Source organism: Schistosoma haematobium, chromosome 2, assembly GCF_000699445.3.
Source record: "Schistosoma haematobium chromosome 2, whole genome shotgun sequence".
Classification (NCBI taxonomy): Eukaryota; Metazoa; Platyhelminthes; class Trematoda; order Strigeidida; family Schistosomatidae; genus Schistosoma; species Schistosoma haematobium.
Genome location: NC_067197.1, coordinates 2,008,391 through 2,030,747, shown reverse-complemented (window position 1 = coordinate 2,030,747; position 22,357 = coordinate 2,008,391). Strand labels below are relative to the sequence as shown.

Genomic DNA, 22,357 nt, shown 5'->3' with positions numbered 1-22,357 from the left:
TTTCTTCCATTTTTATGTCACTTTCTCATAAACCTGCCTACTCAAAACGGAAGAGGTTATAAATGTTTAATCCCAAAAGTAATACACCTTGCTTATTCCATTGCTATCCGTCTCTGCCCGTATTTCTGCGTAGGGTTCTTACTCTTCAACACTTTGTACATGTTGTCTTACATATCGACAATTAAATACACTACTATGCAATAAGATTGTAGAACTACGGTCTACTATAACATTAGTGCTGCTCTAATAATAGACCTAATCCTAAATTTGTAGATTTGTCATGATATAACTGCCTAATCTATAAGATCTTACGTGGAAGTCACACCATCGACTACGCCAACTCACTGTATCGTATCAATTACCAATACATGATGTAGAACAAGGTTAGGCTAGAGAAAGAACAATATATTTAATATGAATAGAAGATATAAGATAACATTCAGCAGAGACCACGCCTGCCTGGCCGAGCCAGGCCGTTCGATCAACTCTAATTTATTCAATACATTGTTCGCGCCTTCTCCATTGTTAGGTATTTCTCCGTGTTAAATATTGATTATCTATTTTCCGAGTTGTCTCATGTTCAGCTTTGAGGATTGTGTGGTTATGGTCCAATGCCACTACAAGATCTTATAACACAGCAATAATGTAACAGTTCGTAAGATAGGTATCATGTGACAACTATAGACAGTGTCACAGCTTTTCAATTATTGCACCAGATCACATCGGTTCTGCCACTTCTGATTCCACAGACATTCAGAGTGTGACAAATGTTTCGTCTCTGACACCTGTTGTTCCTGTTGTTATTGCTCATGCTTCTGGCTGCTTGCGGAATTTACTTCCCGGTTCGAACTTGGACTTCTCTCTTTAGTTAGCGGGTCTGGGACGCATCAGAATGGCTAGCCTATTGGTACGTGGTCACAAAGTCTTGTTCCGTTCGCAGACTAGGTGAACTCGTAATCCCATCAAACATAGCAATTAGCACATCAGTTCGACTACTAATAATCGTAGGAATGAAGACACTTGAAAAACTACATTCGAATACAATTTGCTATTGCACGTTATTACAAGGTGCAAGTGAATGTAGGAAGCTTAGTAAAAATGGCGAATATTTTTGATGTACAAAATAAGATTCTGCAACCTTATAAACGAAGTGAAACCAGAGCCAGGGCTAATGGAGTTAAAGGATCAGAAAAACAGCGTGATGGTTAAAAATCTAAGGGGAAGGGTTAAAAAGATCTTAAGTTACCGACCTGAAGTCATAAATTCAATAAGTGTACAGAGATTTCATCATTTAAAGTACCTCTTCCTTTTTAAAGCCGGTTCAAAAGCAACAAGCTGAATACTACATTCAGTTGAATCTGTAAACCACCAACGTAGATGATCTATGTCTAGCGACTGAGGGTCCACTCAAACCAGTTAACTCCGAAGTCCCATTTCGTGGTCAGCTCTTAACGCGGATTACCCCTTCGTCGTATGGCTGCTTTGAAGACCGTATAACACAAAGGATGTTATTACAGAAATATCTTAGTAAGAATGGGTACAGAGATGACGGTACGGCCACCATACGATTGGCCAGTCCGTAGCATAAGAATAACTATTGCGCTTTGGTTGTCCCCGATCCTGAAGAGGATTAGTGAACTTATAGTGGTATTGATCACAACTACACAGTCCCCAAAGCTGAACATGAGATAACTGGAAAGATGCATATTGAACGATCAACACGAGAGAAGATCAACAATAGAAAGAGCGGGAAGAATTAATGAATTAGCTTGGATGACATGGCTCAGCCTCGCAGACATGGGCATTCTGTATAACTTGTCTTTGTTCACATAAAATACATCATCCTACCTTCAGACGAAACGCGTTCTTCAGAAGTACTGCGTTGCTAGATTGAAGCGGTTATGAGTTCACTTAGTATGCGAACGGAACAAAGACTTGTGACCGAAGACCAATAAGCCAGATATTCTGGTGTGTCCCAGATCAGCTAACTAAAGTGAAAAGTCGAAACTTGGAACGGGAAAGTATATTCCGTAAGCCAGAAGCACGAGTGAATGATAACAGACACAAATCAAACGTATATATACAGCATAAAACTGTCCTTGGGAAGCGTTGCAAAAACAGCATACTAAAATACACAACGGACCAATAGTGTTAATGATTCTCCCAAGTGGGAAATACGACGTGAAGGTGAAAGGAGCGCTTTTGACGCTAAAACAAGGAAATTCAAATTTCCAAAATAAAATTACAGAACTAGGGCACTTACCAACGGAGTTCTGGGGATCTAACTTCCCCCTCAAATGTATCATATTGTTACGATAGGATGATTCAGTGTAGACAATTATATGATTTTGGTGGAGTTTTGACCAAACCATCCAGCTCAGAGAACAAAACTCCACCAAAATCATCCACCTGAGCTACAAATCTTCTCCACCATCTCACAATTATGTGACTTCCACGTAAGATCTTATAGATTAGAGAGTCATATCATGACCTATCTATAATCGTGGGACTAGGCCTATTATCAGAGCGGTACTAATAACGAAGCAGACCACAAATCTACAAACTGCTGAACATTCGGTAACTCAGTTGCCGGATGTTAAGCTAGGGCACAGTGACATTTGACTGGCCCTATAGACCATTATATATTTGTTATTATTGTTATTATCGACAAAAATCTTATGAGTACATAAGCACTGTGAAGAAACTATCTCGGATTTCTTCAAAAATGCAGTAATACACAAGTTTCAATAATGTTAGTATTATATTTGCCGTATTTGAAAAAGAGAATAATAATAATAGTATAATAATAAATCAGATTTGTGTGGTTCAGAAGAATATTGAATAGTGTTTTTTAAGAAGGCAAGGAAGAAAATAAGGGAATAGAAATAAAGGAAACGTGAAATACGCAAATAGTTTAATAGGCGTGTTTATGAACACAGAACAGGAATAAACGACTATGTATTTATCCTCAAATTAACAACACGGTAAACATGGTAAACGGTTAACCATCCGACTACTAGTGGTCAGTTATGCAAGGTTAGGATGGGTTTATTTAATTTAATAATGCAGCTACGCTTCCACGACACTTCGCTATCTAGTATATCGTTTCGATCATAAGGCACTGTCAAACATTGATGTCACTCTAAACGTATAGTATCGAAGGTTCCTGACTATTTGTTTCACATTATTTCATAATTAAGGAATATTTGTACTCTATTACCTCATAATATAACTAGTCTACAATATCATGTGAATAGTGTCGTGGCTGGCATACCGATGACAAATACTGAACTTCAGAATAAGATTTCACAATTTAGTCACTAATTCATAAGAAAACTAATGATTTCATGAATGTCCAACTTTATTATCAATGACAAAAAGTCGCAAATGCTCAATAAATGAGGACTCAAATAAGATTTCTGTTTATTGCTCTCCTTGTTCTATTTCGACCACGTTAGGTGTAAACTTGGACACATAATGAACAACCTAACAAAAGTGGATGAATAACCTCATTAAATTCAATTTTAGTGTGCACAGACGAACATGAAAGCTCCAGCACTTAAACTTAAACATCGTTTACCTCAGAACGCATACTTGCTTGTTAGAATCTGAGGTGTTCTTGAACTTTGATGATACTAAGACCTCGAGAGTTTAAGGATGACTTGGAAGAAGATGTGTTTATCAACGGACTAGGGGGCAGGAGTCTAAAATTGATTGCCCAATTAGTTTATCTCGCTGATCAAGGTAATTGCTGATATCAGTTCTATGTCTATTGTTTTGCATAAAACCTGTTCAGACAGAGCTCTAGTGATAAAAATATTGAACAATAAGAAGGGCTGATTAACACTTTCAGTCTGCTCTATGGCTATGTGTGAATCATAGGCTACTCGAATGATGAAAATGTAGATTAGGATAAACTTTAATCCAGTTTGATTACTTCGCCAAGTTGTTAAACTTATTACAATGTTTAGATACGTTCAATGGAAAGAGGGGGTATTAACAAAGTCTACGATACGTTTACATGTGAAACATCCCTATCGGGCGTCAAGAATGGACGTTTCAGAAAAGTCAAAGCTTATTATTATTCACAAACATCATATGGGTACAAAAGATGTCATTTACGACTGCAACTATTCATAAATCATGGTTACAACGTGTCTTAAAAGCTCGTCATGGAAAAAGAGAACTCTCGAGATCCAAAGAAGTAAAGTTTTTGGCCCAACCTCGTGCAACAGCTTTAGGTCTATTATTTAAGCTTAACCATTACTGATGTTGCTAACAAGTAAGGTCTCATGAGCCATTGTGCCTTTGTGTATATAGTATGTTTACTCTGTATGATCAAGGCCATCTGAGAAGCTAATGCATTAAAATGATTAGCTTGTAATTACGCCCACAGCTCTTGCTATGAGTGCCTGTTTTCTACTTTAAACTGTTGACTTATGAGGCATTATCCATTAGTTTACGTATGACTTTCTAGGCACTTTATCTTTATGCTTAAAAAAGAGACTACTTGACACATACCTCCAATCTCTTTCGGATACGTTTAAGGCTTGTTTCCACTGAATATGACCCAGTTTCACAAGAGGGATATTGACCACTATAGAAGTGTTGGTAAAGTTGTGAACTGTCATCAAGATAGTTAGTAATGTGTAATTATTATCAGTTACCAATAAGGTCATAATATACCGTTCATAAATAGCTATAGGTTAAGCTGAAGAGCTTTCTGAAGTGACAAGGATGTACTTCACAGGTGTTGTGAGTATTCTCAGCGTCCATTGTTTGTGTGACAGGGTTTGTAACGATGTTCTCAAGAATTGTTAGACAGTTTCGGTATCCATAAGATGCTTGAGCGACCTGTATAGTTCCAAGACATTCATTTCAGATTTGGTGAGAGTCTCTATTATCATGTTTTTCGAGGTACAGGTTTTCGTGATCCAGAGAAAATGCTAATATACTGGCGCCATTTTTTTAAAGACTACAGAGGGTGGTATTGAACGAGGTGTCGTTACAGATCTTTATGAAAATTCGCTACGAGTATTTGTCTTATCGACAGCATCTTCACATATCTCACTTTAAAAAGGATATCTATCGTCGTGAAAATAATAAGTTCACTGTATTTGTTGTACCCTTGTCTAGTAACTGCTGTTAGGGAATACTTGCTCTATCAAATTCATACACTGTCGATACAAAAAAGCTGTATTTCCCATTTATGAAAAAAATTCTGTTCAGTTCAAACATAAATCTTATGGGACTAGAAGTTGCTGATATTGAATTTCCTAATCTTAATGTTTAACATTTGTTGTAATATACTATCTTGACCTTGTGAAGAGGCACAAAATCGTATTAGAGCTTGTTGTTTCCGTTCTCGATACTTTCCTGGTGGCCATGATGTTCTTGTAAATAAAGGTACATTTCTCGTCTGTAAACATTTGAATGTTAACTTTTCAAGTATAGAGTAGTGGATTTGAAGATTTTAACTTTATTTAAGATACTGGAACAATTACATTAGGAACAACTTACGGGTTGCATACCCGCGAGTAATAAGTAGTCATTCTGTCTTTTTAACCATACTGATAAGACTAACGAATAAATTCTAGGGTTTTACGAAATACCTCACGAGATCGTTAAAGCACATTACCTTTTGTCTGAAAATCATTTTCTATAGATAAACATGCGACAAGCCTGCCCAATCTCTCTGTTTTGAGGAAAATTTTGTCCGTTCTGAGATTTTTGGAACAGGGTACAAAATCCCCCAAAGGTTTGGAAAACTACCAATCGCCATTGATCTTTTCGAGATAACCCCGAAATCGAGAGATTGGGTAGTCTCAAAATTAAATTCTCCCATGTTCTGACAGTTGATATTTTAAAGTGACATCTCTAGTTCAGTTTTCGTCCTCAGAACTACTCTCAAGAAATAAAAAGTACGTAAACTAGTTGAGTGTTTTTCACAGGATTATGTACCCTTCATTGCTAAACATCGTTAACTGCTATAGAAGACCGTAGGTTCTTTAGAAAACTTTGAGAAGATAGAGTCACTTTAAAGACTGAATTTTAACGGTTTATTATGGAAGGTTGGTTATTCAAAAACATTACAGCTTTGTATACTTTCGTGAGAACGTAGCTTGTTTGTTCCACTTGATACATGTAAGAAGAAACATGTAAAATTATGGTCTACTATGATATTAGTATTGCTCCAATTATAGAGTTAATCCTAAAATTGCAGATTTTTCATGATGTAACTGCCTAATCTATAAAATCTTACGTGGAAGTCACATCATCGTCTACACTGACTTATCGTGTCGTAATAGTTACCAATATATGATGGAGAACACATTCAGTCTGAAGATAGAACATGATATTTAATATGAGTAAAAGATTTAAGGTAACATTCAACAAGGACCACGCCTGAAAGACCAGGCCATTTGAAACGTCACGAATTCAAAGAAACCTAGTCTTAAAATGTATGAGTAAATTTTCGTTTAATGCCAATTTAATGAACAATAGAAAAATAAATAGATTTTACGATAGCATTTATAGTGATACATGACTACCTCACCTATGTGCGATTGACGTTATTTCATCAGTCCAGCAAATAATATACGGAGGTAAATACTTCATTTGTACTCAATATGAAGTTTGCTGAATATTACAAATGTGACTTCATATACTCTGTAACTGATGATCATTCCTTTTCAATATTTCACCTAAAAAAAAGGTTCTTAATGAGAAGACCGTAGTCAAATATGAGCATTTTTCTGCTTGATGATGAAGTTCCTATCAAAGCTGTCCGTTGGTTGTATTTCCGTCGTTCTGGTGGAGTAAGTACATGGAAACCGTTTTGTGGATATGATTCAATACGTCTTGAAACAGCTTATCGAGAGCGTTATAACGGCAGCACGGACAGAGTTTACGATAAGATTACTGTTCGTGGAGAGATGTTCGAAGTAGACATGGAAAGTTGCCAATGCATTCCTATATACTGGTTTGGCAAAAAACGATCTGTACATAGTAGAAGAAAAACTTGGTGTTCAACCAGAGTGGTGCGTGCTGTTTGGTTTCAGAAGATCAATTGGTTACCTTTGGATACAAAGTTATCTGAAGTGATTGAATATGAACATCGTACGTATGCTATACCTAAATTGAAAGGAGTTACAGGCAAAAGTCATAAACGTAAGTAATGATTGGCCCATAATTCTGCTGTCACATTTATTTCAGCTGTTCATAAATATCAATCAAACAATTACGAAATAAAATGGATGCCTGATGGTACTGTCTATTTAGTTACTAAAAGTGCAGAGCCTTTCGGTAAAGTTAGATTACACGGAGGATTAAGTGAGTACTTCATTGAAAAATTTTTAAACCGAATACTCTCACCTTAAAGGTAGTGTTCCTATTAGCAGAGGATTTAATCGTCCAGCGGAAACTAGTGATAGACCTCCCCCTATTACTCATGTATGCTTTGTTGTCCATGGTATCGGTCAACAGTTAGCTAGTATACGCCATGAATGTGCCAAGTACGTTTTTCATTTTTCCAATACTTTTTGTCTATTCACGTGACAAAATTTATTAGCTATTAGATTAGATGATTTGATTTATAAAGTCTAATTGTTAGTTGTTTAACGTAGTCGATTTAACCTTTGTTTGGTAATTTATGTGCTTTACTCCACTGACTTGCTCCAGTTGAAAATTGGCTAAAAATTAAGAAGTACTGGATAACTGTCTTATTCTACTATGAGACTAGGCAGTGCAGGTTCCCAAAACTTATGAGGACCAAACCCAGGACCTTCAGGTTTTTTGACTAGCACTTAACTGTAAGATACTTTACCTGATATTCAGCGCACAGCATTTACAACTTTGATCGATTAACCATACTTTTTAATCACTTTCTATTCCCGTTATTTAGTTACCGGCCCAAACCTGACGTGGTTAAACTTCACTGATCACGGTTTCTTACTAGAACTCGGTGAATTAACACCTGACACATTATTATTGTTCACATAGTGAGTGCTTATTGGTTTTCAGTGATTATCCAAATAAAATCAGTATGTATTGTTAACTAGGATACTCAACAAGCTCCACATACCCTTTATAGACGAAAAGGTATTTATGAAGTATAACCTGTTATTCACCTTTCTAATTATACGCATTCATACTGATGTATTTGTTACGTCCTTGGTCTGTTTACCCACTTTTGTGCACAGGATAACTTGTCTAATCTAGATTGAAACCTTGACACGATAGGCTGACTGGCTTAAACGTGATGCTAGTATGCCTGAGTTCGAAGTGAAACCAACTGCTTGGGGTAGAGAGACAAAAGCTATTCTATCATCTGATTGGCTAACAAGCACACGAGTGAGTGGAGACAAGTCAACTGGAACACTACCCCATTTATTCTCCATTCCGATCTGGTTCCCGACATCAGAATAAATAGAACACTAACCAGACCACAACGCACAACAATTAGGAAAATCCAATTATGTCGAAAATTGGAGATTAGTGTAGAAAATAGATTAAAAAATATTACGTTTAAATGACAATAGCTATGGAACAAAATAGGCTATGATAATGAATCATACATTAAACGAAAGCTTATGATTTGTAGAATAGACTAGGGACAAAAATAAATGTTGATGTTTTACAAGCTTTGAATGAAATGAAATAACGTCCCCGAAAAAATAGCTTCCGTAGTTTGTCAAGGCCTCTTGTTTCTCTGTCCACATCAATATTCACCTAAATACATATATGTTTAAAACATTTACTACAAGAGTAACTCACTATATATTTATATATATGTTCTTTTATTTACTTTTTTTCATATAGAATAAGAAAAACATGTCAAAAAGTAGCTGAAAAACTATATCCTAAACTACCTGAAACTGGACAACGACTTGAATTTATTCCAGTGAATTGGCGTAGTTCATTATCATTGAATTCAAAAACTTTAGATAACGTAACTATAGCACAATTAAGACCATTACGTGATTATATAAATCAAAGTTTTGTTGATATTTTATATTATACAAGTCCTGTATATCGTCATGATATTATGCAAAGTTTAAGTTATGAATTAACTAGATTATTTAATTTATTTTGTTCAAAAAATCCACAATTTCTTCAAAAAGGTGGTCAAATCTCTGTACTTGCACATTCACTTGGTAGTGTTATTATGCATGATATTTTACGAAGTACCGAAATTAAATTACCAAATTCATTATTTCATTCATTAGCAGTAAGTTAAAAAGAGTTGTTTTAAATTCGCTAGTTATTGTTTTACTTGTATCTTCCTACTGTTATTTAGGACTGCAATTGATCAGTCTCATGTTGGCATATGTGCATCCTGTGTGGATTGCCTCGACATCGCCTTAAGTCACAAACGTTTTAAGCAAAGATGGATTGTAGCTAGCAGTGGAATCCAGGACGCACATTTTGTCCTGTTTGGGACTCGTCCGATGGATGTACCTGCATCCCAGAGTTGTTCACTCCAGGACTCGAACCCAGCACCGTTCTCTTCAAACGCCATTGCGTTATCCACTTAGCTACTGAGTCGTGGTAGCCACCTGCTTGTGCAAAGGGGTGAAGTTTAAATTCACCTGGTGTTGTTTTACTTGTATCTTCTCATTGTTATTTAGGAATTCGATTGATCAGTCTCGTGTTGACATATGTGCATCCTGTGCGGGTTGCCTCGATGCAGCCTTAAGTCACAAGCTTTATAAGCTTGTTAATGTTAATGTTTACTGATTAACTCGAAGTCATAGTGCTTAATAATCATTAAAAAAGGGAGATTTTATCCATGTTTCATTATTTTCATATGAGAATCCCTGTAATGATATAAATTAATCTTTGATAAGATATATGAAAAGTTGAAGATGAAAACTGTCGTAATTCTACCAAAAATTAAGTCCAAAACGTTTAAGATGTAAAGCTTTAGATTTTCGATCCGAATAACGATAGCTTCAGTCTTCTGCAAGATTCTCAGTCTGGCAGAATTAGGTAGACTGCTGTTAACACGATATATCATTGCGAAAGATTGGTCTTACTTTTTATTTTATGGTTTACAACACGAACCGACTCAAGTTATATCATCATTAGAAACGAGGAAGCATCAGACAACTGAATTGTCCTATTCTGGGATTCCTTAGCAGTGGTCTTAAGACCACTGGGGCAGCATCAAATCGCTTACATGCCTTGCTTAAATCTATTAGCTAAATTGAGTCATTGTCAGTGTTGGGCGACTTCCCCACCCTCGACGTATAATAGATCCCCGAAAGATTGTGATGGTTAGCCTGTTGAGGATCGCCATGTTAGGACGGAACAGTTGTCTAGTGCTTCCTGGTTTTCAATGGTTACTTAAGTAATTTCAGTCTGTGATATAAGCTTTAAGTCGTAATCGATATCATGTTGACCAAGGGATTCAAACGTCAATCAGGATAAAAGTCAGGAACTATTTAAGACTAAACGAATTGCTCCACAATTTCGTGTCATCCAGACTAGCATCCACAGAATACAAGATTTATTTAGCAAATTTGTTATAACATTTTATCAAGTAATACAATATTTAACTAAAATCCGCTCTCAACTAATAACTACCAGTCATTCTACAGATGATATACATTGTGATGAAGAGATTGTTATATCCTGATGAAAATAATAAGTGATAACTGTTGGAATCGATGTCTGGAATATTACTATACATATTTTCTAATTGTGTAATTGTCAAGTAACTAAACTATACATATTCATGTCTCTCTTATTATGAGCTTTATTTTGACCTATGAACTATTATTATACGATTTATCATTATTGAGTTATGCCCAGTCTATTAATCACCACCTCCCTTATTCACAGCCACATTTGGCTTAATCTTGTACAAATGTTGTTTTCTATTTTATCGTACGATGTGGTCTGTTTGGTTGATATATAAACCCAGTATGTATGAAATACAGGATTCATATCGCGGAGGCTGAGATTGGTGTTCTGGACTTAACAGGAAGGGCTAGGCAGGAAGAAGGACCGATAAGGATTCTAGACTGCTTGTACGGGTTTATGCATTATCGGTCTGATTGATAAGTCACTATTCTCTAATTGCCAATATCATTACGTTATACATTAATAGGTCACAAGGCCCATGAGATTTAATAGATAAATAATACAACGGATAATAAAGTCAAGTTTAAATGAGATGTAGATTCCTGTAAAGAGTAAATTTAAAACAAAGAAATAAATAAACGTATGCATATAAACGTATATATATACATATAATCCTAGCTGTGATCTAGCCATGTTGATAGATGTAGACTACTTGATTGGGGTCCTCGTGACCATCGTAACCAATGGGTGGAGACTGTCGGTGACATGGCTCACAATCAACCACGATGATATAGGTGTATACACTGTCTATACACTTCTATCTTTCTACCAACTAAAAGTTTCTTTCGGTACTTTATATATTACACCATGGGGTCAACTATTTCTATGAATTCGATGTTCGTCTTGCTGTGTTATTGAGGTGTGGCAACTTGGACCGATGCATGTAAGTGCCTGGTCCTACGTTGTAACTAACTGATTGATTGACTGACTGACATAGTAATTTATTTTCAAAACTAATTTACTTAACGTTTTTTACAGAGAAAAACAGTGAATGATGAGTTTGAACTCATCAATTTATTCATAAAATTATTCTGTATACAATCTAAATTGTTGTTTAGTGTTTTAACTGTTTGGTATAGTACTAAGTGGACTCATAAAAGGTTTTGTGCTTTGCCAAAATATGAATAGAACTCTACTGGTAGTCTGAAGGTACTCATATACTCATATCCTTTATCTAACCATATACTTATATTTGCAGGAACCTTAATACAAATGTAAATAATTAAGTATTGTATGACATTTAACTTGAAAGTTATTCCTTCTAGGACTTACACAATTATATAGTGATCTTTGCAATCTTATAATTTGCTATGATATTACCCTACCTGAACAAGAACCAATTCCATTGTCTTTGGCATATCTTATTCGCACAGCATTATAAATCCCACTATGTGATTTTTGTCTACATTGCAATCAAAAACCGACTGAGAACACCATGTAAGCTTAATAAAAAGTATATATTATGACGAAATTAAATAAGATGGGAAAATATATATTACAAATCAGATACATTCATGTATTATTCTATCTGTAATGTTAAGGAATCACTGTTGAATTCCATGTACACAACAATATTCCACATAATGTACACCTAATTCTGTTGGCTAATTCTCTTGTAAAATACCATTTAAATGATGATGCTTACATGTCTAATTTTCTTTTAAATGAGATGTTAAAATGTCTCTTGTGATATTCGAATTTACCGCATTTGATTTTCATTGAAGAAATGTTGTTGTTATGTATTAACCATTCATCTATCTATGTATTCACGTTAGATTTCATAATCTCTGGATTTCATACTTACTTACTTACTTACGCCTGTTACTGCCGATGGAGCATAGGCCACCAACCAGTATTCTCCGAACCATCCTGTCCAAGGCCTTCCTTTCTAGTTCTATACAATTTTTGTTCATTCCTCTCACGTCTGTATCCATTCCTCGACGTAATATGTTCTTTGGTCTTCCTCTCCTCCTTTGGCCTTGAGGATTCCAAGTGAGGGCTTGCCTTGTGAGGCAGTTGGGTGCTTCCCTCAATGTGTGTCCCATCCACCTCCAGAACTTCTTCCCCGACCGTTGTTGCTACCTTGACGTGGTGGTCGGGCTTGCCTATCGTGATGAAGCAACCGAGCTATACTGGCTGGAACAACCGTTCCTCAAGGTCCTACCATGTCAGACAGGTCGGTTGAAGAGCGGTAAGACTAAAAGCAACAAACCCAAGGTCCGAAGGCGAAGTCGTACTGCTGACTGTACAGTGGTGTGACAGCAGTAAGGTGTTTCCTTCAGACAACCAGCATGACAGCGATGCTGCCTTCCCACAAGGAGGGGTGGGGTTAGAAAAGGTCGACCCTAAAAATGCGCACCTCACCTTACCTCACGGATTTCCGTCTCCGGCGGTAAGGCCCTTTGAAGAACGGAGCTAACACGTCAAAAATCTCCCACGAAAAGGCCGTGCTCGACCGGGCTCAAGCAGTTGTCCCTTGGGCTCTGCGGTCACGCTCTCAGGTCACTGAGACCGCCTCTAATCCAATTTCCTTTTCAGGTACCTCCAGAAGAACCCTTCCACGGTGTGGGCAGCCGGGAAGTGATAACCGCCCTCATACCTCTAACAGCACCCAAGACCACTGTATTCATAATCAACCTTCCTCTTCAATTCCTATTATTCCTCCTACATCGACTTTCAACCCTAAACTTCCTCCTTCGGCTTCCTCCTCAAGTGTCACCATAGCCAACGATTCTAGTGCTCAAAACTCTGTCCCAAGTCTACTGAAACCTCGCTCCAAACTACACATTGGAGCCTTCAATGTACACACCCTATGTCAAATCGGTCAGCAGGCTTCCTTGGCTAAAACCCTAGAATCTCGTACCATTGATGTATGCTGTGTCTCCGAAACACGCATACAGGATCCCAGTGTGGTCATTCATTTGACCTCACCTCGGCAAAACGGAGAGCCAACGAGATACACCCTACGTGTATCTGGTGACCCGATGGCCAGTTCTCGTGGACTGGCAGGTGTAGGCATAGCACTAAGCATGAGGGCGGAACAAGCACTGCTAGAGTGGATCCCCGTCAACAGTCGTTTATGTGCTGTTCGGCTAAACGGCTCCGTAAGAACTCAGAAGGATAGGGACACGCGTCGTTGCCTTTTCGTCGTTTCTGCCTACGCTCCCATTGACTGCAGCTCAGATGATGTGAAAGATGAATTTTACAGAAGGCTGTCCGAACTTCTTCAGAAAGCTAAACGCTCAGACATAGTACTCGTAGGGGGTGACTTTAATGCTCAGATAGGTAGCTTAAACCAAACAGAAAGGCATTTAGGTGGATATTTTAGCATTCCGGCACAGCGAACAGATAATGGTGACCGTCTGCTGCAACTGTGCTCAGACAATCGTTTATTTTTAGCAAACACAAATTTTAAGCATAAGGAGAGACATCGTCTAACGTGGCGACCGCCTGCACCAAACCAACGATGGACTCAAATAGACCATGTTGCCATCAGTCGTCATTTGAGAGGGTCGGTAGAAGATTATCGCTCATTCTGGAGTACCTGCTTGAAATCCGACCACGCCCTAATACGGGCACGCATCTGCTTGCGCCTCACTGGACGCAAAAAAGCCACAGTAAAAAGACTTATTAGAACTGAATTGAGTAGCGAGAAAACCAAAAGTAGGTTCCAGGAACAACTGAGGTCACACTTAGGTAGTTCTGAAAACGAGGCTGACCCAGATGTTGCTTGGAAAGATATACAAACAGCTGTGGAAACAGCAATGAAATCTATTAATGACTTAAACCACAGAGTTACAAAGAACCAGTGGATTTCTTCAAAGTCAATCACACTGATGGATTCTCGCAAACTCGTCCCATCAGGTTCCGAACATGATGAAGAGCGACAACAAATCAGATCTAGGTTAAGAAAAAGTCTAAGAAACGACCGTGAGTAGTGGTGGGCAACGAAAGCAAAAGAGATGGAAAAGGCGGCGACTATAGGGAACACAAGACAGCTTTACAGACTAATAAAAGAAACTGGAATTAATAAGTCAAGTGTAAGTGAGATTATATTGGAAAAAGACGATACTCTCATCTGCTCCGAGTCCAGACGTTTAGAACGATGGGCGGAACATTTCAGAGAACAGTTCAACTGGCCTTCAGCTACTCTACAACTACCCTCCATTCCCAGACAGTGTGAATGGAACATTGAAGTAGGTCCCCCAACTCTTGCTAAAGTTCAAAAGGCTATAGTTAATCTGAAACGAGGAAGGGCAACTGGTCCAGATGGATTGGCTCCAGAAGTCTTTAAGGATGGTGGTCCAATTTTAGCGATTAGGTTGACTAATATTTTAGCTAAAATCTGGGAGTTAGACGTTATCCCATCTAACTGGTCACAATCACTTATCGTCCCAATATATAAGAAAGGGTCAAAATCATCCTGTGACAACCACAGAGGGATTAGTTTAACCAATATAATATCTAAAATACTAGCCTCGATAATTATCAGACGCCTAACTAAGACTCGTGAACTGCAAACACGAGAGAACCAAGCTGGCTTTAGACCTGGTCGTGGTTGCATCGACCACATATTCACCATTCGTCAGGTTCTAGAACACAGGCATACTTATCGACGTCCGACAATGGTGGTCTTTCTTGACTTAAAAGCAGCATTTGACTCTGTAGACCGCGAGATTCTGTGGCAGTGTCTGTCACTGAAAGGCGTACCCCAGAAGTACATAAACCTTGTAAAGGCTCTTTACTCGAACACTACTAGTCGAGTCAGAGCTTATGGGGAACTGTCATCTACTTTTGCAACCTCAAGTGGTGTCCTTCAAGGCTGTCCACTTTCTCCATTTCTGTTTAACTTCATCATAATAGACCTACTGATGGAAATAACATTCTCGTCAACTGAATTCTCGGGTATTGATCTCCTACCAGGAGGTCCACTTAACGACTTAGAATACGCAGATGACATAGTCCTGTTTGGTGAAGACGCTGACAAAATGCAGAGTCTTCTGGTAGCACTGAGCAACAATGCCAGGATGTTTGGAATGCGCTTCTCTCCCTCTAAATGCAAGTTGTTGCTTCAGGACTGGTCTGCGTTAACACCTGAACTAAGGATAGGGAGTGAAGTAGTCGAACGCGTTGACAACTTCACTTATCTTGGAAGTCTGATCAGTCCTAATGGGTTGGTATCGGGCGAAATCTCAGCACGGATTCGAAAAGCTCGTTTGGCTTTTGCCAGCTTACGTCACTTTTGGCGAAGGCGAGATATCCGTCTATCAATAAAAGGACGAGTATACTGCGCGGCAGTCCGTTCTGTTTTAATTTACGGCAGCGAAACATGGTCATTAAGAGTAGAAGACACTCGTAAGCTATTAGTATTTGACCACAGATGCCTTAGAAATATTTCTGGCGTCTGCTGGGATCACCGGGTAAGTAATAGTGAGGTTAGACGCAGGGTATTAGGTAATGATGGTAAATCAGTTGATGAGGTTATGAATCTTCATCGACTGAGATGGTTGGGCCACGTGTTACGTATGCCTGAACACCGATTACCACGACGTGCAATACTATCCGGTATTGGAAATGGTTGGAAGAAAGTTAGGGGCGGCCAAACCAAAACGTGGCATCAGTGCTTGAAGTCACTAACTTCTAGTCTGAGCCATGTTGGTAGATGCAGACTACTTGGTTGGGGTCCTCGTGACTATCGTAACCAATGGTTGGAGACTCTTGGTGACATGGCTCAGAATCGATCACAATGGCGTCGGTGTATACACTCCCTGTCTTCCCTTAAGGTAAGAGATTAAAATCACTTCATATTTTTCTTTCTACGAACCAATTCTTTCTTCTTGTACTATATCTCTATATGCAATCTTTCTCTTATATATTACTACCTTTGACCTAACCACTGCTATGAATCCGGTGTTCATCTTGTTGTGCTGATGCGGTATGGCAACCTGGACCGATGTACATATGTGCCTGGTCCTACGTTGTAGCTGACTGACTGACTGACAGAACTTCTTCCTGAATTCTTCCTACGCTGGGATCTGGTTTGTTCTCTCCAACAGTAGGTGGTTGTTGATATTGTGTGGCCAACGGATCCGAAGAATTTTGTGTAGACTACTGTTAATAAACAGTTGTATCTTCTGAATGATGGGTTTCGTAGTTCTCTAAGTTTCCACCTCAGACATTGGCACTGTCTTGATATTTGTATTGAAAATTCGGACTTTGGTGTTGGTCGACAGACACTTGTTTGGAATTCCAGATGTTCTTCAATTGTAAATATGCTGCTCTTGCTTTTCCGATCCGTGCCTTCACATCCGCATCAGATCCACCGTGTTCATTAATCATACTGACCAGATATGTAAAGGTTTTTGCATACTGCAAAGCTTCTCCGTCAATGATGATTGGATTGGTGCATGTTGTGCTGTATCGGAAAATCTTGCTTTTCCCATTGTGTATGTTGAGATCTACTGCTGCTGAGGCTGCTGCTACACTGGTCGTCTTCTTTTGTATTTGTTTTTGCGTGTGCGATAGGAGATCCAGATCATCTGCAAAGTCTAGATCGTCCAGCTGCATACTAGCTGTCCACTGTATCCCGTGCTCCTCCCAGATGTTGACGACTTCATGATGCAGTCGGTCACTGGGAGAAAGAGAAAGGATGAGAGTAAGCAACCTTGTCTAGATTTCATGCTCTCCTTCTAAATGAAAATAAAAAGTTGCTTACTTAAAATATAATGATTTATTCTACCAGCTGTTTTGAATCTTCTCATTGATGTTAATAACTGCGATTGATTAGTTTTTTTCTTGGTTTGTATGAGTCCTGCGCAAATTGTCTCAATATCTGAACAGCATAATAAGAAGACGAAGTTTATCAGTACTACATGTTGATATATTAGCACAATACATTTCGAACAGTCTGATCACACATATATATCAAATGCCTCAATAAGAGTAGATGATAAACATCCATCATCCTGTATTGTCAAACACACAATTGAAACATATCATAAGATTGATCCTAACACGGCATTTGTGGTGTTGTACAAAAGTGCATATACTGATCTCCATTGAAGCCTTAGCCATACGAAAATTCTAATTCCCTATTTATGTGTTCAAAAACAGCATGTTTTCACCTTAAATTTACCCTGGTAATATTGGCTTATTATTCAGAGTGATGAGATTTCAAATTGTTTTCACCTTATTTTCTTTATTATGCTTATCTCCTCTTACCCTCCATTTCTAGTCTAGTTGACCTTTTATTTTTATATATAAACGTTCTTAACAAGTATACAACGTGTGATCGGATCTTTTGAAATGTATTGCGCTAATATATCATCACATAATCTTTATCTCCTTATTACACTGTCTCAATATTGTCATTAAGTTACAAACGTCATTATCAACATCATGAATTCCATTGCTAGCCATCACCAATATCTGTTTATAATGGTTCTATTATTTAATTGTTTATTAACATTCTAGTAATCATTCAACTAATTATGAGTTAATAATGAATACATTTTCGGTTATATAGTCAATACTCTCTATATTTGGATGACATGGTGGGGTCGTGGATACGCACTGCTGAGGAGTCCCACAATAGAACGAAACGGCCGTCCAGTGCTTCCAGGTTTTACATCGTGTTCTAGCTTCAATTGACTCATGATCTCAACTATTGACATATACATATATTAGAATGTGGGTTTGTGAAGATTGTAATGATTTTAATGGGTGATTTCATTAACCAATATAAGTTAAACCACTATTGAAAACCTAAAAGTATTGGACGGCCGTTTTGTCCTAGTATGAGACTCGTCAGCAGTGCGCATCCTCGGTTCGAGTCCAGTATGCGAGATCGTGGTTATACTATATATGCATATTACGTTTCCTTCAGGAACAAGTATGAACATTCATAAGTTTTTAATTAATGTCTACAACTTTATTTTATATTTCCTATATGTATATATGTTTTTTCTTTATTTCTGTTAATAAAGGATTTAAGTTGTTCACAATCATCACTTCATGATAATGAATGTGGAACAATTGCCCTTAGGCCGAAAAAAGGAAGGACTCGGTAAATTGATATTCATAATTGATTTATTTTTTTTTAATTTTAATGATCCCTTCTAATTTTTCTGATATTTATTTATAACAATTAATTATAAGTAATAATAATGATATATATTCTCTTCAAGATTAAACACTTAGTGTTCACAACAAGTTGTTCGTGTAGTTAGAACATCTTGGAAAATTTCACCGAAATGGTGGAATTCCACAGATGGTTGAAATGATAGTTTGCTAATGAAGCTGATCACACCAAAGTCTCAACATGATGGACTTTGGAAAAAACAGGTTCATCGAGTATTTGATTATAGTTTGAGGAATTTAGGTTATTATTTGTATAAAAGTGATTGATTTCAGTTTTATAAAAAGTCGTTCGAAATTTGATTAACTCAATGTTAGGGGGTCTTAGATTATAGAAATGTATGACAAGGAGTATAAATCCCACCTAGAGCATTAATTCCCTGAATATTTTACGTACACAATAGTAACGAATACCGAGTAGCATGAAACCTAGGTCCATAATTTCCTTCCGACTACCGTCAACCACCTAAAATTGTTTACTTATAAATCAATCCTACGAAATAATTTGAGTATCAGAATAGGTTTTATGGAGATTGTAGTAATTTCAATAAATGAGATCATGAGTCAATTGAAGTTAGACCACCATGGAGAACCTGGAAGCACTGGACGGCCGTTTCGTTCTATTATGGCGCTCCTCCATAATGCGCCTTCACGACCCGCCTCTTCAATTGACTCATAATCTCAACCATTGAAATTTGAATATTGTTTGATTATTAGATAAGCAACTAATAATCAAAGATGATACATAAGATTATAGAACAACTAATCATTTCTCAAATCTGACTGTCGTAACACAAATTTATTTCAGTGATCATTACTGTAACGATTCATGGTTTAAGTAGTCATTAAATGGAATTACTTTGAATTCGTTTGAAAGATTATCAGTATTTTATTTACAAAACAATTTATTTTCAACTTCCCTTACTGTGTTCAATGAAAATCTAAATGTTAAAGGGATATAGATTGGATTAAAACTGTTCCGTGCAGGATTGTGTTGGGGCACGTTGATTGACCATCTCCTAACCAATCAGCGCTAGCTGGAACTTGGAGAAGGCTTTAGGATTCTCTTATGTGAAAATTATAAATATACTAACGTTTTTTTCTTGTGGTTCCTACTACATTCCAACCTTGTTCTTTGGGATATAATTACGTTCGTGTTCAACTATGTTCTGATTTAAGGACTTGTCTAGTGAAGTAATGTTCAAGAATACTAAGCAATAGGAGCAGCTGGGTCGTAATCATAACACTAAGTGACCTAATAATTCCTATTCCTATTATTATTATTATTACACTCTTTAATGGCCAAAACTGAATATAGTTTCTAAGTTCTATAGAAATATTACTTGTTTCAGGATCATGAAAGTAATTGATTGATTATTGAAAATTAATTTGTAATACTAATTATAATCTTATCCACAAATCTCTAGGTATAGTATATTCTCCCTCAATAATGTCACACATAAACTTGTCGCCGAAGTACTGTGGAACTATTTATAACTTCTAGGTGACAATCTAATTTATAAAGATGAAATGTTTCTTTTATTTTTTTCTTTGTAAGTTACTGGGTATAGTTCTATGATTTGTAAATTAATAATTATACGACTATATATATAAATTAAATAACGTTTCTGTTATTGATTATACATTGAGTATACTACGCAGCAGTTCGTTCTGTTCTACTTTGCGGCTGCAAAACGTGTCCATTAAGAATAGAAGATACTCGTAAGTTGCTAGTATTCAACCACAGATGCCGTGTAAATATTGCTCGCATCTTCTGGAACCATCGGTTAGGAAATAGTGAGGTTAGACGCAAGGTATTAGAACATTATGTTAAATCAGTTGATGAAGTTGTAAATATTCATCGACCGAGATATTTGGGCCACGTGTTGTGTATGCCTGAACACCTATCACCACAACGACCAATGTTGACTAGTGTTGGGAATGGTTGGAAGAATGTTAGGCGTGGCCAAACTAAAACGTGTCATCAGTCCTTGAAGTCACTAACTCCTGATCTCAGCCATTTTGGTAGATGCAGACTACTTGATTGTCGGCGTGACTATCGTAATCAATGGTTGGAGACTCTCAATGACGACTCGAAATCGATCACGCAGGCATAGGTGTATACACTCTTTGTCTTCCCTTAAACCGTAAGATTAAAATTACTTTTGTCTTTTCCCACAGTAGGTTGTTGTTGATATTGTGTGGCCAACGAATCCGAAGAATTTTGTGTAGACTACTGTTAATAAACAGTTGTATCTTCTGAATGATGGGTTTCGTAGTTTTCTAAGTTTCCACCCCAGACATTGGCACTGTCTTGATATTTGTATTGAAAATTCGGACTTTGATGTTAGAAATATATAATCTAATTCTCAATCACTTTCTTGTAGGAAAAAGTTTTGTTCATTCCGTTTAACCTAACAGATTAAATTTATAGAACGAAGTGAAGTGAACAAAATGAATAACAAGGAGTTAGATGTAACGGCATCGTTTACGATGATAAAAAGGACTTAAAATCGAGATTCGTTTAAAAAAAGAAACGAAATGATCGAATCAATCAGTGTCGTTGAAGCTGATTTCGAGTTGTCTCACTTAAGGTCTTTTGCTCTTGCCATCGATTATAATGTAATTTATACATCCAATATGTACACCTAAGTTCACTTAAATATCTAATAACTCAATGAGTTAAAATCCTTTGTTTGTTTGGTCATTTCCGAGCTCCATTTCAACTTTCTTCTCGTTCAATAAACATTGCACCTCAGGAAAATAACAGATGGACGTGTTTTAATACGTAACACCTCAGTTGATGAAGATTCACAGTCTTATTAACTGGTTTGCTATTTTTAACAAGAATCCTATATGTAACCTCATCATTGCTCATTTGGCAGTTCAACCCTTAAGTAAACAATTTTTCATATATACATATGATTAATTATAAACAATCTAGTAATTTCAGTAGTTGAAATAATGAGTCAATTGAAGCTAGACCACCATGCAAAATCTGGAAGCACTGGTCGACCGTTTCGTCCTAGCACGGGACTCCTCAGCAATGCGCATCCACGATTCTGCCCCCGCGAGATTTGAACTCAGGACCTATCAGTCTCGCGTGCGAGCGCCTAACCACTGAGCTCATTAGCGACTGACTTCAAGAGGCATTTCCTGGAGTTCTAGTGAGAAACAGTGACCAGTGAAGTTCAACCAGGTCTGTTGTAAGATATCGGCTCACTGAAGACAACGGTGTACGGTGGCACAATTTCGTGGATTAGATGAAGTTAGACACCAACACCATTGGATGCCGGCTTAGTGGTATAGTGGTTAAGCGCTCGCTCGCGAGACTGATAGATCATGGGTTCGAATCTCGCGGGAGGTGGGATCGTGTGTGCATATTGATGAGGAGTCCCATGCTAGGACGAAACGGTCGTCCGATGCTCCCAGGTTTTCCATGGTGGTCTAGCTTCAATTGACTCACGATTTCAACTATTGAAACTACTAAAAATCTGGACAAAACCCTTCTAACCTAGTAATTTATTTAAGTGATAAGTTGTTGTTGTTGTAATATTTATATGAACTTACTTTA

The 22,357-nt window shown here is 37.5% G+C and overlaps 1 protein-coding gene across 1 annotated transcript in view; it reads left to right on the top strand.

Moving 5' to 3' along the window:
- Positions 1-5,298: 5,298 nt before the first annotated feature.
- RPL7A_4 (60S ribosomal protein L7A) overlaps positions 5,299-22,357 on the top strand; it is a 56,474-nt gene continuing 39,415 nt past the window's right edge. The window contains exons 1-6 of the mRNA XM_051214119.1: positions 5,299-5,406; positions 6,716-7,170; positions 7,216-7,332; positions 7,382-7,514; positions 8,821-9,229; positions 18,633-18,712. Coding sequence (XP_051067247.1) covers positions 6,744-7,170; positions 7,216-7,332; positions 7,382-7,514; positions 8,821-9,229; positions 18,633-18,712 — 1,166 coding nt within the window. The 5' untranslated portion in view covers positions 5,299-5,406; positions 6,716-6,743. The remainder of the gene's footprint in view (positions 5,407-6,715; positions 7,171-7,215; positions 7,333-7,381; positions 7,515-8,820; positions 9,230-18,632; positions 18,713-22,357) is intronic.